This window comes from Pezoporus flaviventris, unplaced genomic scaffold (genome assembly GCF_033815535.1).
Source record: "Pezoporus flaviventris isolate CSIRO_AGI_PZ_B2104156 unplaced genomic scaffold, CSIRO_AGI_Pfla_v1 ptg000002l, whole genome shotgun sequence".
Taxonomy (NCBI): domain Eukaryota; kingdom Metazoa; phylum Chordata; class Aves; order Psittaciformes; family Psittacidae; genus Pezoporus; species Pezoporus flaviventris.
The window spans coordinates 53839520-53863104 of record NW_026892550.1 but is presented as its reverse complement, the minus strand read 5'-3'; the positions used below and the strand labels follow the sequence as shown (position 1 = coordinate 53863104).

At 41.9% G+C, this 23585-nt stretch overlaps 1 protein-coding gene across 1 annotated transcript in view; it reads right to left on the bottom strand.

Annotated features, from left to right (window-relative positions):
• LOC133282784 (transmembrane protease serine 11E-like) overlaps positions 1–23585 on the bottom strand; it is a 43280-nt gene that overhangs the window by 3990 nt on the left and 15705 nt on the right. The window contains exons 4-8 of the mRNA XM_061479051.1: positions 17820–17887; positions 14513–14676; positions 4342–4380; positions 1061–1256; positions 7–266 (exon numbers count right to left, since the gene is read on the bottom strand). Coding sequence (XP_061335035.1) covers positions 7–266; positions 1061–1256; positions 4342–4380; positions 14513–14676; positions 17820–17887 — 727 coding nt within the window. The remainder of the gene's footprint in view (positions 1–6; positions 267–1060; positions 1257–4341; positions 4381–14512; positions 14677–17819; positions 17888–23585) is intronic.

The following is a 23585-nucleotide window of genomic DNA, read 5'->3' as shown; positions in this document are numbered from 1 at the left end:
ACTCACCGTCATTGGTAAGTGCTCCCCAGCCTGTGATGACAGCGTAAGTATTGTACAGAAAAGTCTGAGATGGCTCAGGTAGACAGACACGGTGTACGCTACTTGTAAACTCAACTCGTTTCGAGAGCTGCACAAGTGCAATGTCATAATCATGTTCTGGGTACTGGTACATTTCATGAATTATAATAGTCTTGATTGAGCGTTTCATGCTTGGTGGCTTCAAAAGAGCTCCAAAAGTAGCAGTCCACTCCTGAGGGTGACCCATGCTGAAAAAGGTAAGAGTGTTGTTATTTAGCTGTAAATAAAGTTGTCCAGGACTTTAAACTTAATTAACACTTTTACTGTAAAGTTCCTTTAAGCCGTGTCCCTAGTAGATTCTTAAGGCTTTCATCACTTTACATCAGTGTCTCACATGATGTTGTGCTGCTGCTAGAAGAGGGCAATCTGCATTCCCTCCTCAGCCATGGTCTCATACTCCTCCCTTGCTCCTTGTCCCTGATCCAGCCATTGTGTGGCTGCAGAGTGTAATCAAATCATAAAGCTCTTCTGCCAGAAAACTCTTCATCTCCATTGCATCTTTTGAATGTTACTAATCCGTTCCATTTTACATACCCTGCAGCTTCACAATTGCCATGCTTGAAACAAAAAGGAGTTGGGAATGCATGGCTGAATAGAGGGGTAGGAATGTGAGATTATAACTTGTAGTAGCAGCCTGCAGTGGCAGCCACCTAACTTCAACATGAAGGAGTGCCACATTCAGTGCAACAGGAAATAAATACTCTGCCATTTCAGTCACATTACTGTCTCTGCGCTTTTTTTCTCAATATGCCAAATGACTACTGATTTCCACTCACAATTGCGAGTTCTGCCTAGTCTTTAATTTCTCATTGAAATAGTCAAGTGATGTGTCTGCTTAACCCTGACTTTTCTCCTCTAAGGCAAAAAATTATTTCCCTGGAAAAGAGTTAGGGAAGTAGTGCAAATGTGGAAAGCCACATAACTTGATAGGCATAGAATGGGGCGCATTCTGCTGCAGATTCTCTCTAAGATGGGAACTTACTCTCTGAAGCAGTGAGCTGCAGATACAAGCCAGGTATTGCTGATGAGTGTTGCACCACAGCGATGGATATTATTGTACTGCAAGCTAGCTTGCCACGGCCAGTCCCCAGTCTCTGCAGAAGACAGTCCACCGACTATTCGCAGTGATGATGATTTTGCCATTGACTTGACTGACCTATTCTGTCGTAACCCGCAGACTGTCAAAAGGAGAAAGAGTGTATCAGCTATTCTTCTGTTGAGTAATATGCCTGCCAACGGCTGTGAAAAAAAAGGTAGAGTAACACATCACTTCGGTTCTCTAACACTATTAACATCAACAAGAAAACATACCTTTCACCAGTCCCCCAAATCAGAGATCCTCATGCACAACCCATTCTGTTAGAAGCCTGAATGAACATCTGACTTGTAGAGAGCCATGATGGTCAAGCATTCAGGCTTAACTACATAAGCAGCCCAAATCAGAAATCAAAACCATCACCACACACCCAGGACAATTCCCAAACACAGGGGATTTGTCATTAATGTCCCAGGTAATTTGTCATTAATGTCCCAGGTAATTTGTCATTAGGATAAAACATGAACAAGGCAAAATCTAAGACAGGAATGATCCAAGCCATGGGTTTTTGCCACACATGCATGCAGATTATGTCAGCAAGATGTCACCTGGAAACAAGCAACTGTGCATTGCACAAATGGCAGTCTTCAAGCAGACCTGGAAAGGCACTTCAGGCAAAGAGCATGACATTAATCCAAGCCAGAGAAGACAAAGGCATGGATACTTCCAGCACAGTGTGCATCCATGTCAAAAAGCATTATCCTCCAAACCCAGACAGAAATTAAAATATGCATGGTTTCAGCCACTAAACTCAGGATATTCAGAAGCAGCTGAAGCTCCCCCATAGCTTTGAGAAAATTCCTCAATGGATAGAGCTCCTTCAGCTGTCTTCTCCCATCAAAACAGCATCAAATCCCTCTTACCTGGACCAAGACCCACTAGTTTTCATCCAGGCCCCAATTTCAGCTAGACATTAACAAAGTTGACAGAGAGGACCAATTCATTAAAAAAGAGACAGGGCTAAGAATTATTTGCATAGTGACAACACAATCCAAACCATTGCACTGCCTGTTTCCTGCAGACAGTGACCCAGAGTGGGACAAAGCAGAAATCAGTAGTACACCTCTGAAGAGCTGTCAGCCCCAGGGCCCTTAAAGTCCTCAGAAGTGAAACACTGGAGCCACACACAGCCCCTTCCTGCTAGGATCTGCACAAGGTTATGTTAACAGTACCTCATAGTCAAAAGAAGCAGCAATAACACAGCAGATTGAAAACTGTTCATAGATTTTGGAGGAAAAAAAAAAAAAGTCATGTAACATGGAGAAGTTCATGTGCTCAGTGTAGAGTCTGCCCTGTTCTGAGACATAAAACCACAGTGAAGGAAATCGGTGAAATTTGAATCTACTTGTGCAAAACTTACATGTGAAAGGAAAACTGAAGAATATATCATAACTCGCAAGACTGTCTTAACTAGCATGTTTCCCTGCAGAAAGCTATTTTTAATCCTTAATTACTGGTCCTAAAACTGCATAATCCTGATAACCATCTGAACAGTCAATGTTCAAAACACAGGGAAAAACTCACAGTTTCATCAGTATCCCAGAACACCAGCACGTAAAACCAGCACCAAGTGATGTTATTTAATCTTCCATTACTTGACAGCCTGCTGCCAAGGAAATAATCAAACCTCTCAGAGTCAAAAGAAACCCAATTTATAAACAAAGATGGCTTTTTATAACAACTGTATCTTCAAACAAGCGAACTTCCTTCTCTGAAAGCCTGAAAATATCTCTAAACCAAACTACCTCAATCTAACCGCTACAGCATTAACTTGAGACCAGTCATATTGCCTTTTATGCCTGTATGGAACAATTTTGTGCTACTAGCCATTTCAAAATCCAAAACATTTTCATTATAATCACTTTCTAATGTAACTTCTTTACATTTCCTTAAGTAAATGACATATTCCCAATTTCTGAGAGCTCAGAGAAGGACATTACTCAAAAATCTCCTGCCTGAGCCCAATCTTACCACTTTTGGGGCACTTCTCACTTGCAGGCTGCATTAGAGGTCTGCTGCTATCCTTAAAGTATCAATTGAACAACATGCTGGTGCATGTGCAGGTGTAAATCTCATCACTTAATTTATGTATAGGAAAATAACAGGTAGTAAGGTGGACACAAATGGTTATGCTACAGTATCCAAGACAAGCGTATATGAAATAGATTCTTCAGTCTCTGCTCCAAGATGCAGTTCTAATATTTTACGTAAGGGAGACAGAAGACAAGCCTGTGTAGGCAGGATTAGACTTGATGAAGTGTTCTATTTAAGCACATGTTTTAATCAGCTTATAATAGAGATTGCTTCTCACTGCAATCTGCTCAAATATAAAATGCACTCAAATCTGTGATAAGGACTCTCCTGCCTTTAGCACATTATAGTACACCCTTTAGCTATCTGTTGTGCATGACATTAAGCAGTCATCTAGCCCAAGCAATTAAATTCCTTTATTTGTTGCAAGTTCTCCTTGCTTACTCAGTTTTATTACATATACCTAGGAGTCATCTGCAGTGCCTTAGCTTTCATGCAGAAACATGGCTTTGTATTCATGTCCAAATACACAGCTAATCAGACACAGCGTAAAAGCTTTCACTGGTTCCAACAGCAACAGGATCAGGCTAGTAAATAAACGAATGTCCTGAACATTACAGTGCTCAGCCCTCACTGGCTAAGTTAGTTCTTTCCTAGATGACTGGGTTTACATTTAAGATGCGCCCTCCGCCTAACATACGAGCACTGCTGGAGACAGAAGCGTGCTATAGTCACCAGCAGGACCCTCATGCCTCCTCTCTGCCCAACACTGGGGATTTCTATAGAGCCCTCAGTACTTGCTCTTTTCTCACAGAATTGCTGATATTTTTAGCAGAAGGAACATCTCACTACCAAAAGAATGACCAGGGAACTCAGTAGTGGGTGAAGACTTTTTACCCCATCACCAGTTTTCAAGCCAGTCATCCTAGGCATCCCAGAAAACACTAAAAGAAAAAGGCCTCCTTGTGACTGAGCAGTGTTCCTAAACACATGGCTTATCCATGTGAAGTACAAGGTTGCATTCCTTAGACAGAAGGATAAGAAAAGGTTTTTCAGGGCCATGAAAAGTGCTCAGAAACTATTAATGCTAATTAAAACAATCAGAGATTTCCCAGGCTTAAAAAGCCCTCACTTACTGTCATTGAAGAGGGCTTCTGCTCTTTTTGTCTCCATATCTGAAACAAACAAACAGTCAGGGTAAGGCCAGGACAGCACAGACAAGGTTTCCCATCTGCATAGTCATCCCCCCAACAGCTAGCTATGTGAGTGCAGGGCAACACAGGGTGTGCAGCTGAGGGAGACTGCTAGAGAAACCAGTGTAGCTCTCAAGTGGTCACATTCTTGCACTGGCTGTTGCACTCCTCTCTGCAGTGCTGTTTGCTGTTCTCCAGCCAGCCAACATCCTCTGAGGAACAGGCACAGGGTCTCCCCCCGTCCTGCTCGGCCCTGATGTTCCTGGAGGGTAGTACAGACAAAACAAGTCCTGTTTTACTCAAGATCTACAATTTTGCTGGGGGGAAGTTTTTACAGTGGAAACTTTTGAAGTTCCTCTTTTGTAGAAAATCAGTTGGCCATATGTCATATCAGAGTGAGGGCAGAAGGAATCAGGTACTCTGTGCCCTCTTCCAGATCAGAAAGCACTGATTTTACTGTGGCAATGCCAGTTTACAATAGCTCACTCTCCTTTCTCCTAGCTTATTGAGCAACAGCGTGTCTGGTGCACTGTTAATACTAAAATAAATAGTTAATAGCATAGCACAGCAGCTTGTAGCAATATATTCCCTCTTTTAATATGCATGTTGTATGTTTATGGACCACACGGTATGATCATGCTGACAGTAACAAGTATTGGCTCAAATGTCCCCTTCTTCCAGAATACTCTTTTACTATAGCTACCATTTTAGTTGCCAGCAGTCAAAACAAGTAAAAAATAAAACCACAGTTTTAAATTACACAGTGATTCTTGAACAGCATTCACATCGTCACATCTTGCAGCTGGATAACCTTTCTTGGCAGATTCCTGTCCTTATCCACTCACTTCATTTCCCTGTTCTCTTTGCAGCTACACAGAATAATATTCTGGTTTTGATCCAAAACCACACCAAGCCAGGAGGAGTCTCTTTTGAATGCAAACGGCTCTGGCTCATACTTGTCGCCTGTTGTGCTCATAACACTTGTGTTTTTCTTGTGGGCTTGACGCTCTTCCTGGTATGCAGGGTGAACTGCATGTTTGCAGTCCACCATTACTAGAGGTGTACTCATTCATTCCTTAATGTGACATTAAGCAGATTAGGATAGAAGAAGGAAACAAACAGAACTCAGGTGCATGTACAGCTTGACTGCAGGGAATGTTACAGAACAAAGGCAGGGCCAGGAATGCCATACATGCATGCATCTGCTGCTTTATTTTGTAAGAATAGGAGATGAGTTATAATTGGACATTTATATAGCAAGTCTTATTCACTATAAACAGGAAGTTTTCACATACATAACAAAGATAAGTAAGTTTTTCTGGTGGGCAGGCAACAACTTGCAAGGTCCCCTTCCAGTAAAAATGCTCACTTTACTTCCTCAATTCCTATAAAAGAAGGAAAACCTTCAAGTACCGATGCTTTTGCATTTCAGGAATGTCATTTGTATGCTGGAATTTCCATGGATAATATGGTTGGTTGTTGCCAAGATCCCTTACCTCAAAATGACCTAATACAAGATGGTAAAAGCTAGGCCAGCAGAGGGATTCAGCGGTGGCGTAAATATTACTGTTTAGTAAGTTACATAGTGAGTGGAAAAAAATGAGTGCTGAGCTGTGCTAAGGATTTGTCCTCTTCACCTGTATGTTTATAATGGCAAGAAGTGCTGTGAAAAAACTGGCCCTGCTTATTTCTGGTGATGAGCATCCAGTGTTTTCCTAGAAATTCATACGACCTTCAGAACTAGCTCCTAATTTGAGTCACTCTAGTATTTTATAGCTGGAAACTGGTAAGAAACCAACAATGAAAGAGCACCTTTTGCCTTCAAGTGCAATATCGATAATAATGGTTTTTAGCTCCTCTCTGGGTGGAGAGTCATTTACCTCATAATGCCTAATTATAAAGCCTGCAGTCAATTATTAGCACTTACATTATGTTGCAAAGCTCATCGAGAAGACAAAAGGAGCAACCAGCTTGTTCAAGTGCAGTGCCGGAAGCAATTCAGTTGGCATGCTCTCACTGCACTGAGTTTGCTGTGAGTCACGCAGCTGGTCGGCAAGGCACCTGTCTGTATCTCTATTTGCCTTTTTATGAGGCACCTAGGAAGAAGTACAAACCTCACGTAGGCAATATTTTACCCATTGCTTCCAGCTGCACTGACTTGGAATTGGAGAAACAAGTCTTACACGCACATACTGCAAGTTTTACATAGCATGCCTGCAGGGCTTTGGATTTTTAGCATATTTTATAATATATCATAACTATGCAGCCAATGTACTCTCCCACCTACCTACTGCTGAAGGAAAAAGGGCAGTGACACCTGTCAATAAATTCAATGCTGTATTCATCATAGTAGGGGCACCACTTCATTTTAAAGACCTGCCCTGACCATGTATCCCACACTGGGAGCTGGAACACAAGTAGCAAAGAAAACACCACAGCAGTGTAGAGAACCACAAAGTAAAGGGAGTTGTTAAGAAGTGAAAGCAGGCCTGTTTGGTAACAGGCCCAGAAACCCACCATGCAGATCAGGACAAGTGAAATTACGGGCATAATACCCAAGACTCAAAACCAAGATCCCAAACCCAGAGCACACATATGTGTTTGGAAACATGAACCAACTGACGCTATTTTGGGTGAGCAGAGCCCACAATACATCCCATAGAATCATAGAATCAGCTACGTTGGAAAAGACCTTTAAGGTCATCAAGTCCCGCCGTTACCCCAGGACTGCCAAGACCACCACTGAACAATGTCACTGAGGGCTTCATCTATGCGGTTTTTGAACACCTCCAGTGGTGACTGCACCACTTCCCTGGGCAGCCAATGCCTGACCACCCTTTTGGTAAAGAAATTGTTCCTAATATCCAGTCTAAACCTGTCTTGGCACATCTTGAGGCTGTTTCCTCTTGTCCTGTCACTTGTTACTTGGAAGACAGACCCCTACCTCACTACAACCTCCTTTCAGGTAGTTGTAGGGAGCGATATGACCCCCCCCGAGCCTTCTCCAGACCGAACACCCCCAGTTTCCTCAGCCATTCCTCATCACACTTGTGCTTCAGAGCCTTCAGCAGCTCCACGGCCCTTCTCTGGACCCGCTCCAGCACCTCAATGTCTCTCTTGTAGTGAGGGGCCCAGAACTGAACACGGGATTCAAGTAATGAACAATGAGTATTCCCTCACCAACCAAGCCTATCACTTTGTCACAGAAGGAGATCCCATGAAAAGCAGGAGTCCTTTGGGTTATACAATACTGCTGAAGATCAGGTTGCTCACTGGCTTGCCTTCGTTTGTTACTAGCTTGACATTTTGGCCTGGTCAACAGCATAGCTGCTAACAAATGCCAGCCAACATGTTGCAAGCCCTGCCTTGAAGCAACCACTTGTAAGGCACGAGAGACAATTTCGCTGCCCTGCTCATCTAGTAGTTGCCCTAGTTGTACGCACTACCAAGAAAAAGCATCAATTATTAACAATTAAAGTGTCATATCTTGTCCCAGCCGCATACAACTGCAAATACAGTTGTGCTGCATTTAGGAAAACAGTGTTCAAGCTTCCACTGTAAACAAGAACAAGTTCAACTTGAACATGCATTGCCTATCTGTAGAATGGAACTTGCTATTAAATTGAAGCTTGCCTAACTTAAAAGAGAAAACTAATGTTTAAATTAAAATCACAGCAATCTACTGAAATGTGACTTAGGGATTTCATCTTTCGGAAGAGGGCTCTCTTCTCCAACTGGACAATTCTGTTAATACAGTTATTTTTCATATTTAGTAAACAGAATAGCCTTAAAACCACTTAAATTATTGGGCTTAGTTGCCAACTAATGAGAATAGTGACTTGCAGTTACTATTTAAGATTAATAACATGTCAGTAAATAACTTTTATTTTACTCTTCAACGTATGTGTTTTAGCAAACAGAAAGAAAAGGGGAGTAAGCAAGAGCAAGAAAGCATCTTTATTTTGGGAACTGTTTGTATGCAGTAGCAAGTTAAGGTCAGGATTTCGAAGGGAGTTAAGTGCCCAAAGCCCATTAATCTATTTGCTGACCATCTAAATATTTGCATTTCCCAGTTAACTGCAGCGTGACCACTTCTTTCGGAGGGATTCAGAGATTCCTACAGAAAAACACTTTGCTCACTTTGCCACATCTGTAGTATCAATGTCACTGTATCAGAAGGATTAATCTTGCGTCCACTGCCTCATTTCATTTTACTCACAGAGATCAGTGTTTATATTAAAAGGAAAATAACAGGCAGAACTCAGTGGCATAAATGGACCAGACATTATACTGATGTAGTTCTAGCAAGGCAAGAAAATGCATTATTAGGGGATAGTATGCATTTTCGGTGTGGAAAGGTCTAGAGATGGCTCCAAAATGAAAGATGAGAAATCAATTTTAAAAACCTGATACAGCTTTACCCAATTACATAATTTTCACACAGATGCTGATTCCCACAAGAAACTTGATTTTCTTTAAAGGTTTCCACCTGTGATTTTCTATGTGTCATATTATAACTGCTAGCTTCAAAGGCAAACTGCATGTTCTATCTCTATTATCAAGTTCCCACATTTTGCATGCGTAAGTTGTTTTTTTGCACAGAGAAGGCAAGGTAGAGATTATCTAAAATGGGGTATGAAGGGAGAAAAGGGTTGTAAAGAAAAAAAGTAAGAAAAAGTGCGTGCTTCAGTACTAACACCACATTTTTGTACATGCATTATTAAAGCACAGCATTATGAAATGCACCAGGGAGCAGAGGAAGCATTTTCCCCACTGTTCTTTGTCACATTTTAGTAACAACTTCCTTGATAAGAGAGAGGATTACAAAGATTTCAGCTGCATCAGAAACAGGGGGCTCACCTGGTTGACTGTTAGCTAGGCCAACAACAGTGCATGCAGGTAAAAAAATGATCGCTGGTAAGTTTCAGTAGGTCCCCAACTGAGACAACTGAGAGGAATGTCACAGAGTGCATCTGTCCTGCAGTGAAGGCACAGGTGGGGATAATAGCTCTAGTCTAATACATTTAAATTATATTAAAGACCATGAAGGCCCAAGGTTTGGGGATAAATAGGGAATAAGAGCAGTGACCAGCAGATTCAGTCATGTTCCAAAAATTGTACCCAAAAGGAAATGCAGAAGTTTCTTGAAAGATGGGAAAACATGAGCTCTGGGCTCAGCAGGAAAGTTACGCTTTTGTGTGGTTACATAGTGCATGTGACTGTCACATAGTTTAACCCCAGCAGGTAACTGAGTACCACGCAGCCACTTGCTCACCCTCTTCCACCCCTGGTGGGATGGGGAGAACTGGAGAAAAGGAAGTAAAATCTATGGGTTGAGGCAGTGTTTGATATTTGAAATAAAATATAATAATAATAGTAATTAAAAGAGAGACAACAAAAAGAGAGAGGGAAATAAACCCCAAGAAACATAAGTGTACATGATACAATTGTTCACCACCCACTTACCAATGCCCATCCCATCCCTGAGCACCAATCAGTGGCTCCTGTCAAGCCCTCCTCCCCGAGCTTATGCAGTGAGCATGGTATGGAATATCTCTTCGGCGTGTTCAGGGCAGGTGTCTTACTGGCAGGTCATGGGAAGCTGGAAAGTCCTTGACTTTACGCACTACTCAGCACCAACTAAACATCCGTGTGTTATCAACATTGTTCTCAAACTACAGCCAAAATATAGCACTGCACTACTAGGAAGATTTAGTCTACCCCAGCCAAAACCAGGACAACAGCCTAAAATGTCTCTCCACTAACCTTCCAATACTCTTGCCACTCTCTCAACAGGAATTGCCTTCCTAGAGTTATGCACCCTTGTAGAAGTAGCAAAACATGGCTTAGATACAGGTGATGCAATTCTCATTCCTCCAACAACAGAGTAACCTGGTAGAGACGAGACAAAGACCTTGTACCTCTAATTGTCCCTGTCACCCAGTCTTTCCCTCCCTACTTATGTCCACTGCTGGACTTGTCCTTGCATCCACAACTCCCTCTGCCGTCAACTACATCTTATTGCTGTCCATGAGGACAGAGGTCCACACCTAACAGCATACTTACAACTCCTCCACCTGGGCATCCTGCAGCCCAAGGAGGCATCTTTATGACCCTGAACCAGGTCTGTAGCGTGTATCCAAGCTAATACAGTTTTTAGCATTATCTTTCTTCCTGACCTACGCCCATGCCCCAGCTCTAATCAAAGGTCTCACTACAGTAGGGGCAGCCTAAATCACTTGCAAGCTCTGCAGGCAAGGCAGAGGAAGGGAAAATCAAGAATTGATTAATGGAGGAAATCAATTAAATCAACATATCTGGGTCATATTAGTCAGACCAGGATGATTTCCTGCTTAATTCCTTTATCAGAAGCATGTGCTTGAAAAATATTAATTTAAAAATACATTTCAATCAGCCTCTCTAGACTGTTGCAAACATAAAAAGTACCACCTTGTGCAAAACTAATGGCATTGAAGTGGAGAAATGCCAGATCTCCACTGTATTTCCCAATGCACAGGTGCATGTCCTGCTTCATTCCACCAAGCTGTTGTTGTGGCTGGTAAAGTACAAAAAAACAGACTGCTACATACATTGTTTGAAATGAAACATTCCTCAGTCATCCAGGACAGACACTCATTGGCATGTCTCCCACAGAATACTCAATAAAGAAGAATCTGTCTCCTAGGTTCTGTACTTTGCAAGAAGCTTTAGCAAGCCCCAGATTACAGATAAATAGAAATAGTAGCAGTTGACTTGTTGATCAAAACCAATTCATGACTCATTGTTTATAGTCAAAAGCCTCAGCTGTGCAACAGGTGGGAATACATCCCGCTTGCTTTGAACAGTGCCAGTGATCTCGGAAGCAGCCTCTTTCTGATATCAGAAGTACATTCCCAATAACATTTGGGGAGACTTCCAACATAGCTGGCAAAAGGAAATAGTCTGGCAAGCCGCTCTATGCTTTGCTTAATAGGGATCCAGGCTGTGAGGTGACTCTCCTCCTAACCAGGAAACCCCTGGGTAAAAAAGAAATCAGCCTTGTGTGAGGTCTCTTTGGTGCCAGAACTATGCAGAGGACAAACTGCAAGACCTTCTTTCAGTGCCAGTGGAAGAGCAAGTCCTAACGTGGGTGTTTCTAAGGGACCCGTGTTTGATAACCTCATTTTGCTGGCTGTTCAGAGAAGATAGCACTTGGTTTGCTTGATTCTCCACTGAAAATACTTGGACTTCCAATGGGGTTTATACACAAGTGCAGAGATCACCTCCTATTTTCTATCAAAGCTATAGTGGAGGTCTGGAGATCCCACTGTCCTTGACCAGGAAACTATGAAGTCTACCTACAGAAAACAGGGACTTCAGTAATAACACATCTGAACACACACCAATACAAATATATTTTTGCAGCCCTATATAAAGAACATCTACTTTTTTGTGACAATACAAATCAGAGACTATTATTCTGGTTTAATTCTGCACACTTACTATTTTTTCACTTCACATCTGTACGACCAAGCTTTTCTCTCTTTTTGAAAAGACAAAACAAAACAACTAATAAAATGTTGTCAGTCTAGATTTTATCCCCTCTTTATTCCCAATCCTCAGGAATGAAGCGGCAAAGCAAGTTGTACCCCTGATCTGGCAGACTACCTGGTTTTGTACTACTGCCCTCAACTGCAGCTGAAGATCCCCAATGTTACACCCAATTTGCAGGAGTTTGTTGGAGCTGATTGTCAAAGCAAATACTTTTGACTGAAGTGCAAGTTGAGACACAGTGTTGAGCAACAAGATGATTAGATCCAGGAGGAAGACTTAGGGAGCTTCTCCTTATCAGACCCTCCTAATAAATGTAAATAAGTTCCTGACCTGGATTTGTTTAACTAGTTAGCTATGTTTAGCTAAACTAAGCTGTATCATGGCCCCTAAATCAGAACTTTTTGATAAGGTGGTTACAATGAAAATGTTAATTATTTTTTACAGGCCATTATGAAAATGTTCTGAGATTACCTCAAGATAAATAAGGATCCCAGTTGAAAGAACTATCAAAACCACAGTGAAACAAGATGTAGAAACCTGTTGCAGAGCATGGAAAAATCTAGGCCTTCTTAGCTTTCCTTGGTTTAAATACTAATGTTGAACAGGACATTTCAGAAGGGGAGAGAGAAGTGGGAAATGCAAAACCTAAATCCTTACCTGAACTTTCAGGATCTGTTGAAAACTGTCACTTCTCCCAGGTGTGAGGAAGAAGATGAGCTTTATGAATTGAGACCTGCATCTCTTCTAAAAGCACTGGAGTGCTCTCTTCCATGCCCTTCACTTGAGTCAACCTGGTTTTCTAAAACAGCAGCGCCAACAGGAGCTTACCTAAGCCTCATAGCACTGCTGAAATCCCATTAGCAAAGAAATATTCAAAAGGAATCTTTTGTTGTTGTCTCCTAGAAATGTCAAGGTACTGTTTATGTTCCTTCATGTCACGTGTATCCATTGCACAATGCTAGCCCTGTAGTGAGTAGTAGACCTGTGTAGTCAGTGTTTTATGGTTAGGCTGGGAGAGCCAAGAAAAGCAACACCAAGTTTATCAGACAAGTTTATCAAAGTAAGACAGAGATGCCATCTTCTACTGAGACCAAATATTTAATGAAAACATTGTGATTCAATTATGTCAGCTAATTTTTCTAACTAGCAACTAGTGCATTACTTGCAACAGCCCTGGTGCAGTTCAAGGTCAACTAAAACAGAGTTTTGAGTCACTTCCCACTCAAATAAGAGCAGCTAATCAGGCAGCTCAATGAGAAGATCACAGTCCTTTTCTAACAAGAGGTTTTTTTACTCCTTCCAATTTTATCCTTTCTGAAGCGTCAGCATTTACTAAATCATGACCGGACTGCCTTTAAAACAAACAAACAAACAAACAAAAACCCAAACAAATAAAAATCCCTCAAAAAAACCCCAAACCTGTTTGTTTGAACTGGAACTGGCATAAAACAACACTGCAAAGAAATGGTGATTCTTTGCCCAAAGGGATATCACCGATCATCCTGAGGCATTCCAATGAGGAAGACTGGTTGACCCATCAGGAAACAACGGGTGTGTGACAGCTTATATCTGAGTTCCACTGCATTACTGCAGTGCCGTGTGCCCAGTTCAAGCACTAACAGAGAGAACAAGTGATTGCTCCTGATCATCTCTGAGTGAGAGGAAACCTGCATCCATCCAGCACGGAACCTGGCCCAGGCTTCTTGTTCTTTCACACAGCCCTCTGGCTTCTATAAGATCTCTGCTTGTTAAAGTACCCACCTATGTGCTGCATTGTCACCCTTGTGCTTAGGACTAGGCATAAGGTCTGCAAAAACAAATCGAGCGAGTATCTGTTCCTTCCTTTCAACTAGTGACTCACTCTTGAAAAGTCTGACACCCAGAAAAACATATGGACTATATATAATTGAAGCCAAATCAGAGATGAGCGTTTAAGCTTGCATAAAAATTCTCTAACAAACCAGAAGTGTAGAAAAGGAGGGAAAGCGGCCTTTCAGTGCTCGGTATTTTACTAAATCAAAAAGGTAGTGCTGTTGATTTTCATAGGCTGCAGATGCAGGTCTGCTTCCCAAAGAAGGGGCTGTATCTCCAGCTGAGAAGTCACACAGGTAATAAGATTTTCCCTTTCATTCCCTTTCCCTGGGGAATTTACAATGATTTTGATCTTCCCACCAAATATTATTTTTTCAGTGCATTGTCTGTTTCCCCACTGGCATCCAAGCATAGTTTTTGCACTTTCAAGCTCCTCAGAGAAACAAAGACCTAGGGAGCATGTTTATGTTGCTGTGTACTGAAGCACCGTGGTGAGGCTCCTACTCTTTGCCCTGATAGTAGCATCAGGTTTATATTGCAATTTGGAGGGAGGCTAAGACTGTACTGTGAGGCCACAAAGCAGCTGCTCCTGTTTATCTATATTTAAGACATAATTGAAATACTTAGGTGGGGTTTATATATTGCCACTGTCATTCAGGAAAAGATTGTCATTCAGACTCAGTAACAGCCCCCATCAGAAGGGGAAAACCGAGTCATATCGATCAGGACAAGGCAAGAACTACCTTTAAGAGAGATGCAACATACTTACTTGAGATGGTGGAAGATCTGACATTTATCCGCAGAGGCCCTGTGTATTTTTTCAGACCCCTCCGTAAGATCCTCTCAACTTTTTCTCGCAGTGCTTCTCTAGAATCCGTGGATGAGAACCAGAATGTGAGCAAAGCCTCTGCCATGACACCATCAGCATCTGGGCTACAAACCAACAAAACAGTCTGGTTACCCTCAGCCCATTTCTGCATTTCTTAGTTTTTATCTTAGCTCTCCTGGGAATGGCAATGTAACATAAAGGGTTGGATACGTTTTTGTACATTTTTGGGGAGAAAGAATTGACAAAAGGAATCTGAGCAAATGCTGAACGGTCAAATGTGTCTTAGGATAGAAGATGGCCAGATACCTTCTGTGAGCAAATGGACAGACCAATGTTATAATGGAGTCTAAAAAGCAGCCACCGACTATGTGCTTGGGAGAGGATGCAGGAGAGAATGAACTGATTTGATTGCAATTAAAAACTAGATAAACAGCACTTCAGAAACAACAAGTAGATGGTTAATGGTATCTATGCAGACCTTTCCAGGGCCCTGTACGTACACAGAAGAAACATTCCCAATCATCACCAAAAAGGTATTTGAGCAAAGGCGGAGACACCACGCAACCCAATCCTACCACTGCAACCACTTGGGAGAATATGACTAATAACCTCACATTATACAACAATAATGAAACTCAGCAGCTCACTTGGACGGCTTATCACAGTCCAAGAGATGGACACGCAGTTCCACAGTTCCCATGTAAGATCAGATGAAAGAAAAGGAAGAAAAAAAAAATCTTCTAACGGACTGCATTCACCTGGCAGTAGTATTTATTTTTCCTTAAAGCATCAGATACTGCAAGAGACTGAATGCCAGACTACAAAGGGTCTAATCTGGTGTAGTAAATCTTGCTGTGTTCTTGTAGATGGCTTATCCTTGGTCATTACACAGGGAAGATAAGAGTGTGTACCGAGAGCCTTCTCTCCTGTGCTTTCTTCTACCTGAGCCAAGAAGCAATGACACAACAGGTGGAATCAGTTACTTTGTATAGGAGGCAAACTAAAAGCAGGTTGCTCTGTCTGAAGCATCATTCAGATAGGACAGAAAAAGGATAAGATCTTCCAGTTATACCTCACTATCTTGATAAGTTGTATATAAAGGAAATATAAGAAAATTAAAAATACAATGCAAGTAGCTTATACAGAAGTCGCACACTCATGCCACAATCTTCAAAAGGAACATGCACAAAAATGAAAAAGACGTTCCTGATATTGCCAGTGAAGGGCAAATAAAAGGCCATGAGCACACCAACGCATGCTAAGTGTTCAGTAGCTGAGTGGGACATGTTCCTTGCCTCAAGGATCTCATAATTGAGACTGAGTAGCTATACGTGAACTTTCCAACAGGCTGTGTTTTCCCTTTGTGCCAACTTCAGCGTGACTGCCACTCCATTTATTTTCCAGATATTATCTGATCCAACTGTGGGTGTTGCTCTCCATTTCTGAGGTGTTCCCTTGCCTCTCCCCCCCCCCCCCCCCCCTTCCTGTGCTGTGCCACACTGGAATTACCATATCAACTCTTGCAAGCACACCACACCTCTTGAAACCCTCAGGTAAGTACAGCCTGCCTTGAATCACTCACTGTATAGCAAAGGTCCAGAGCCAAACGCACCTTGTCAAGATTTGTTTTATCTTTCTCAGTGGGCATTATTATTAATGCATTGCTTAGACTGAGCTAAAAAATATGCATGGTACTACTTTCCATACAAACTCATAGCTGTGACCCTGCTTAAAAGGACTTGCAGTCTGAGCAAGGCATAAAGATTGCATATTAAGAGAAGCAAACAACCTTTGGTGCATACAAGTCTTGCATCCATCACAGCAAACGTCACAGCTCAGACTGTCCTTGGGAACAAGGAGTAGTGAAAAAATACTACTTCTCCCTACAGATTTGCCTCTGAGATAATTAAATCACCTTGTATGCGCTTACAGAACTCTGGCCAGTATAAAGAAAAGTTTCCTAAAGCTACATTCAAATAATGACTTGTGTGTAACCGGCGATTAAGCTAAGGGAGAGAACAAGGCACGATGTCACAAACCACAGAAGAACAAAGAGAAATACATTCACAAGAATAAGATCTTGATGCTGCTATTATTGGTCTTGCAGCTTTAGTGCGTGATTATTAAGACATTCAAGTTTTACTTGCAAAGCAATGGGCACTGTCACTCAGGAACAAGACCTCAGTATTACAATAGGCAGTTCTATGAAAAAGTCATTTTCTACAATCAATAGCGATCAAAAAAATCAAATCAAACATTAGGTATTATTGGCAAATGACAGAGAATAAAAGAGAGAAAAAAAAATCCCATTGGTCAATGATAATCCCAACCACAGGTCTGAAGCCTTCATCTCAGGGACAGCAGACCTGGAAGATACAGAGCGGAGTGACAAAGTGACAAGGAACAAGTTCCTGCAAAGAATGGCTGAGCAGGCAGGGACTTTCAACTGGGGGAAGATAAATAAATAAAGAGAGTAGAGCTCATGTGGCACAAGAGAGAAAAGGGATATGATGGGAGTGTCCGATACCACTAATTGCATGGAGAGGAGGGATAGAGGTAAGCTCTTCAACACCTCTTCTAGCACAAGAACGAGGGGCCACTGAATGATCCAGAGAAGGTGGCTCTTCACAAGTAATTCTTCTTAAAGGACTGACACACATGAATTGTAAGAGTCCAGGGGAGACTGAACAAATCCTTGGAAAATAACTCCAGCAGTTACCGCTAAACAAACCACAATGGCTTCAAGAACTCCCAAGTGGTAAACATCTGAAGGTAGGGAGCTTACCAAAAAGCAGTTATACATATCTTTTGTACTGCTACTGTTCCCTAGGCACCTACTCATGCCCTTTCTTAAAGGTGCAACAGCGACTAGTGGGATCTTCTCAACAAGCACAGCTACGCTTGGGTTTTATGTGACAAGCCCAGCACAGCAGCAATGCTAGGAGTAAAATAACGTGCATTATAGTGAAAGAAATAGTTTTGAAAATGCTTTTCCTTTTTAGATAGCTCAAGTTATATCTGCTTTATTAGCTATAGCTTGTTCAAGATCTGAACACAAACTTGTATATAATTTGGACTAACTGAAGTTTATCTTCTCCATCAAGATCCAAGAATAAGAATATGCTCAACTGGGGATTATGCTCTGGTCTTACATAAAATACACTTTATTGAATCAGATCAAATGGCTCTCTAGCAGGGCACATTTCATTTTAGCTCAGCTGCATGCATTTGTTATAATCTCACATACCTCACTCTGATTAAGCGTGAACGGATGTATTTTTTCCTTAAAATGGAATTGTAAAATGTCTTGTCGATCTGTTGAAAAAAGAAAAATATAAGATAACAACAAGTCTCTTCATCAGGGACTGTAGTGATAGGACAAGAGGTAGTGGACTCAAACTAAAACAGGGGAAGTTCAGGTTAGATGTAAGGAAGAAGTTCTTTACTGTCAGGGTGGTGAGGCACTGGAATGGGTTGCCCAAGTAAGTTGTGAATGCTTCATACCTGGCAATGTTTAAGGCCAGGTTGGATGGAGTCCTGGGCAACATGGTTTAGTGGAGGGTGTCCCTACCATGGCAGGGGGTTGGAACTAGATGATCTTAAGGTCCTTTCCAACCAAACCATTCTATGATTCTAACAAGAAAGGAGGGAAACTGACCTATTGCTGGAAGGAGCATTCAGAAAGCAGCATTTAGTTACAAACTCATGGTTTACAGAGTCAAAGTAACACAATCGAGGCCAGCCTCTAGTTACATTTGCCACAGACTTTTCCTGTTTCCCATTTATCCCAAGGCACATCATAAAAAGTTAACTCGTTTTTCTAATACCCTATTACTACATCAGTGTGCCAATATAGTGCAGTCCCATCCATTCCCAGACACAACAAAGGATATTTAAACATCCTTGAAACACACTGCTGCAGTCTCCCAAAGCACAGCCTCCTAGAGGTGGCCTACCGAAAGGCTGCAGCATGCTGTGCTCTGCACTGAGCCTCTCTTGTTGGGGTCCTTTCTCATATAGCACTTATCCTTAGACCTAGAGAAGTCTATAGCAAAAATACCAGTGATCTGCCCCTGTGATTTGCCACATGCTAGAGGGATTGGCAAGCAATTCTCATCAGAAATCTAGGACTCATAAGGAATCTATCCCCAAATGACATCTTTGCTGGTGCCTGATTAACCACATCCTGCTTTAGGCTGAATGTTATCTCAGCATTGCACGATCAGTCTGAGACAGCACAGTGTGATATAACATGGATGAAATTCTGCCAGGAATAGCTCAGGATCACTGAGGTATTGAGAAATAGCAAAGTCACTAGTGAGTTATGCAGTTCCTCCTATCAGCAAGAGCCAGTAAATTGAATGTGTTCTGTAAACATCAAATGCATTACAGGAAAAAAAAATCCCTATGATGTATAAATGATTTACAGAATCATGCAAGCTGTCTTTTATTTGTAGTTTTTAGCCCATAAAGGCTGATTTAGCCAAGTCTCAGATTTTCTGTCTTCCAAAGGGAAGAAGAAAAAAAAGCAATGGCTCTCAAACTTACATGTTGTGTGTTGAAATCTTTCAGTTACAGAAACAATCACGTAAGCATGAAATCTGGGAGTGATTCCTCCCAAAGAACACAAAGAAAGACCTGCTTTCCAGACTTGGCTGTCATAACATGAAGCCTCGTGTCATTACACAGTGATACTGAAGCAGAATAATTTCAAGATAAAAGCTACACATTGTTTTAAGGTGGTTTTAAGCATGCATTCTTAAAGAAAAATAGAAAAGCTCTTAATGGTCATGCACGGAGCTGGTCTTTTGTCTTGCTCTTGCTGTTACTTATACATTTAAAACAGACAAATTTCTATGGGAAAATATATCGACTGCAACAAGCTACTATAAATAGGCAGAATGCACTTCATGCAGCCTATTCCAACACCGCCCCCCTTGGTTATTGGAAGTATTTGCCCTCAAACAAAAAGTTATTTTTATGTTACTTTTAATGATAACATCTGCTTATCATTTTGTGCACAGTGTTAACTGCTTCACTGATGAGTATGTAAGCAGAAGCATGCAGTTAAGCAGCACTGCCAGCTTCATGGCATGCAGTGGCATGTGCTATCTTTGGCTGCACTGCCACTGAGACCTTCTGAGATCTCTGGGACAGGGACTTGTTTGCCGAGTGCTTTGCAGACAAAAGAACCTTGAGGTAGGCTGAGGAGACCTCAACCTTTTATATTGCTAAAAAGTAAAGCAAAAGCAGGCTGACTTTAAGGATTTCAATTGAAGAAGGCAAGAATTCACAATCCCTTGCAAAGGGAGAGTTAACCCTTTATCTCCTCCTGGCAGTTGTGTTTTCAAGATACCTGTGCTGTCTCATCTCAGAGATTGCAAGTTTTTTCACTCGAGTTTCCACTGTATTTCTGCAGCAGACACAGGGATCCTTACTTCTGCCACCCATTCCCTTGTATATCTTTGCTATAGCCTGAGCTATGTGGTTGTGTATCTTATCAAGGAAGACATGCTAGCCAAACATTTGCACCATGGCCCCTATCTCTCACCTGCTGATGAATGTTTGACAGATATGAATCTGTCGCAAATCTCAACTTTCCTTCAATGATAATTTGGCTAACTGAATTAATAAAAGTAATCTTTATATTCATCCAGATCTTATGTGAAAGCTCTGAAAAGATGCCTTCAGATAATAACTTTAAAAGATTAATGTTCAGTCTCATGTTTTTACTGTTCATCTTCTGGTAAAGCCTTTAACACCTATATCAAACACTATACATCTCTCCAGCCTGTTTATAGCTTTCTTTTTAGCTTGAGCCACAACCCTGGAAGCAAAAGCAGCTAGAATTTTGTCCAATAACTAGGTGGGACCTGGTCCTGCCTGGGAGAAGCATCTACACTCATTTTAAGTACTTTGCTTTGATTATAACCACTCATAAGTGACCCTGTCATGACCAGATCCCTCAAATTCACCACTGATTAATTGCATCTCACTTTTTTTCCTGGCCCTTGTCTAGCGACTGCTCAGTGGTGACAGTTCCTGCTGCAGGCAAGGTCTATAAGCATTCATAACCAAGCAGCAAGTCCAGCTCAAGTGAGCAGCACTTTCCTGACAGCCTTTATTTTAGCATTTGTTCAACAAGCTTTTCTTTAAGTTAACACTTGCTGGCTAGTTTAGCTTAATGCCATCTGGTACTTCCTCAGTGTAATTTCAAACCCCCTATCATTTCAACAAAACTTCTCTGCATGCAGTATAATTCACTAAGGCAAACTGGACCTCATTCCTGAACACTGGTCCATGTGTGCCAATGCAGGAACTAACAGTGGCTAGCACCAAAGATGCAACAAGAGGGCAAACACAACCACAAAGGAAATTCTGCCTTGTTCCTTGCAGCTGAAAGTTTCTTTACACCTCGATGAATAGGACCCATTTTGCTATTTGATCTTGAATAACTCTGGATCTCATCATTATCCTCTTTTTCTCATGTCACACCGTGGCCACTCTCTGAGGCCTGCGAGCAACCTACTAAAATCCTCCCAGTTTCAGAGTCATCCAATATGCCCTGCTTCCCAGGGACCCAAAAAAAATGCAGTCTCTGGAAGTAGGTCACGTAGTCTGGACCTGACCCAGCAAGATTGGCTGTGTCAGCCCTTGCTCTTTCCCAGCACACACTGCTCTGCACACAGGGTAACAGGATTTATTTTTGATAAAGCTAGTAAATAAATCCAGTATAAAGCTTTTTGATAAATCTCTGAAATCAGCAGAACTTTCCTCTGGAACATTTGCAGCACCCCGTGAATTACTTGTGTGATGTTCAAAAGTGTTCAGTAGGTTTCATACAATCACAGACTGGTTTGTATTGGAAGGGACCTTAAAGCTCATCCAGTTCCAACCCCCCTGCCATGGGCAGGGGCACTTTCCACTAGACCAGGTTGCTCAAAGCCCTGTCCAACCTGGCCTTGAACACTGCCAGGGATGTGGCAGCCGCAGCTTCTCTGGGCAGCCTGTGCCAGTGTCTCACAGTAAAGAATTTCTTCCTGATGTCTAATTTGGGAGCACAAATGCTCTTTTTGCCCAATGCTATTGCCCTTTTGCCTGCTTCAAGTTAAATGTTTAATCTTTCAACAGTAATCTTCATCTTTTTCCTCCTGCTTCATTAGCTCTTTAGGATGTAAAACCTATTAATAGTGATTTGTAAAGCCTATGATTAGAGATTTTTAAAGCTTTCTGACCAAAAATACTAATTGGAACATACTACCTGCTAATTCTGTACCTAGCACCCAACTTACTGGCCATTTTGCATCCAATTTACAGCTCCACCCAGAGCTGACCATTATGCAAACCCAGTAGCAGCTCTCTTGAGAACTGGATATATCTTCTGCCCAGGTTTCAACTGAGGGAGAGAGGGCAAGAGGAGAAAGACAGACAGGGACACCAAACCCTGAAGCTGGCACTGTCCCAGACCAGGATGTGGACATCACACTCCCCTTAGAAACCAATTCAGTTCCAGCAGTGACAGCCCTACAGCCGCAGTGCTTGCCAAAGGCAAAGGAAATAGACCTGAAGGAGAGCGAGTGTAATGGTAGCCTCCAGCTAACCAGATGAGAAACTTCCCTATCAGAAACCACCCATACACAAAGTTGTGTACATCTAGTTGGTGACCAGTCACTAGTGGTGTCCCGCAGGGTTTGGTATTGGGGCTAGTGTTGTTTAATATCTTTATTGATGATCTGGATGAGAGGATCAAGTGCATCCTCAGTAAATTTGTAGACAACAGCAACCTGGGCAGGAGTGTAGATTTGCTGAAGGGTAGGAGGGCTCTACAGATGAATCTGGACAGGCTGGATTGATGGTCTCAGGCCAATTGTATGAGGTTCAACAAGCCAAAATGCTGGGTCCTGCACTTGGGCCACAACAACCCCATGCAATGCTACAGGCTTGGGGAAATATGGCTGGAAAGCTGCCTGGTGGTCAAGCATTGGAACAGGCTGCCCGGGGCAGTGGTGGCATCACTGCCCCTGGAAGTGTTCATGAACGATGTAGACAAGGTCCTCAGTGACATGGTTTAGTGATAGCCTTGGCAGTCCTGGGGTAAAGGTTGGACTTGATGATCTTAAAGGTCTTTTCCAAAGTACTCGGTTCTATGATTCTGTGAAAAATAGCATGTGTCACAGCAGGCAAGAGCAGCATGATCCCATGCATCTGCAAATGGTGTTGCAAACTCTTCACAATGTTTAAAGTAATTGGACTGCTAAAGTTGGGAGGTTACTGCCTGTGCTAAAATAAGGAGCTAGGCTGAATGGTTCTTTGAGGTGTCAGCTGCAAAAGGGAAATAACTGACCTTGTACAGTTGTTCCTAAAAAGATGGGGTTATTTTGGATAAAAGAAATTAACAGGACTAATATATGGGATAATGTCAGGATTTAAAGTACCATGCTTATGCCTAGTGGAACCAATTTCAAAGGTATGTAATGGCATGAGAGTTTCATTATAGCCATGTAATAGTGACAGCTGGAATTAAGGTCACCTAAGTATTCCCATTCCTACTCCCTGCTTTCAATTGTCCATAATTATCTTCCTAAAACTTTCACACTGCCACAGAAATTTTGCCCACTTAGGGAGAAGATTTCCCAAGTTTGGGAGAGAAAAATCAAGGTTGAAGAGAAAATCATCTGGGACAATATCCAGAGAAGGGCCTTTGAGTATTCCCACCCCCACTCCAAATGAGTATACTTTTCCCAGGAAAATGACTCTGCACCTTCTGTTTTCTTAAGCAATAATTAGAGATAAAGAGATGAAATACAGGAACGAATAGCTCTTAGAAAAATAATAGCTTTATGAAAACTAAGGAAAATCAATGGTGATGTATGCAGGTTACAAGTACCCAAAAAGCATCAACCCTACAAGCTCAGTACTGAATTTGGATTCTTCCTTTTGACAACACCATGTTCTAAACAACCACTCTCTTGATCAGCCAGATTTTGATCTCAGTGACACCAGTTCACATCTT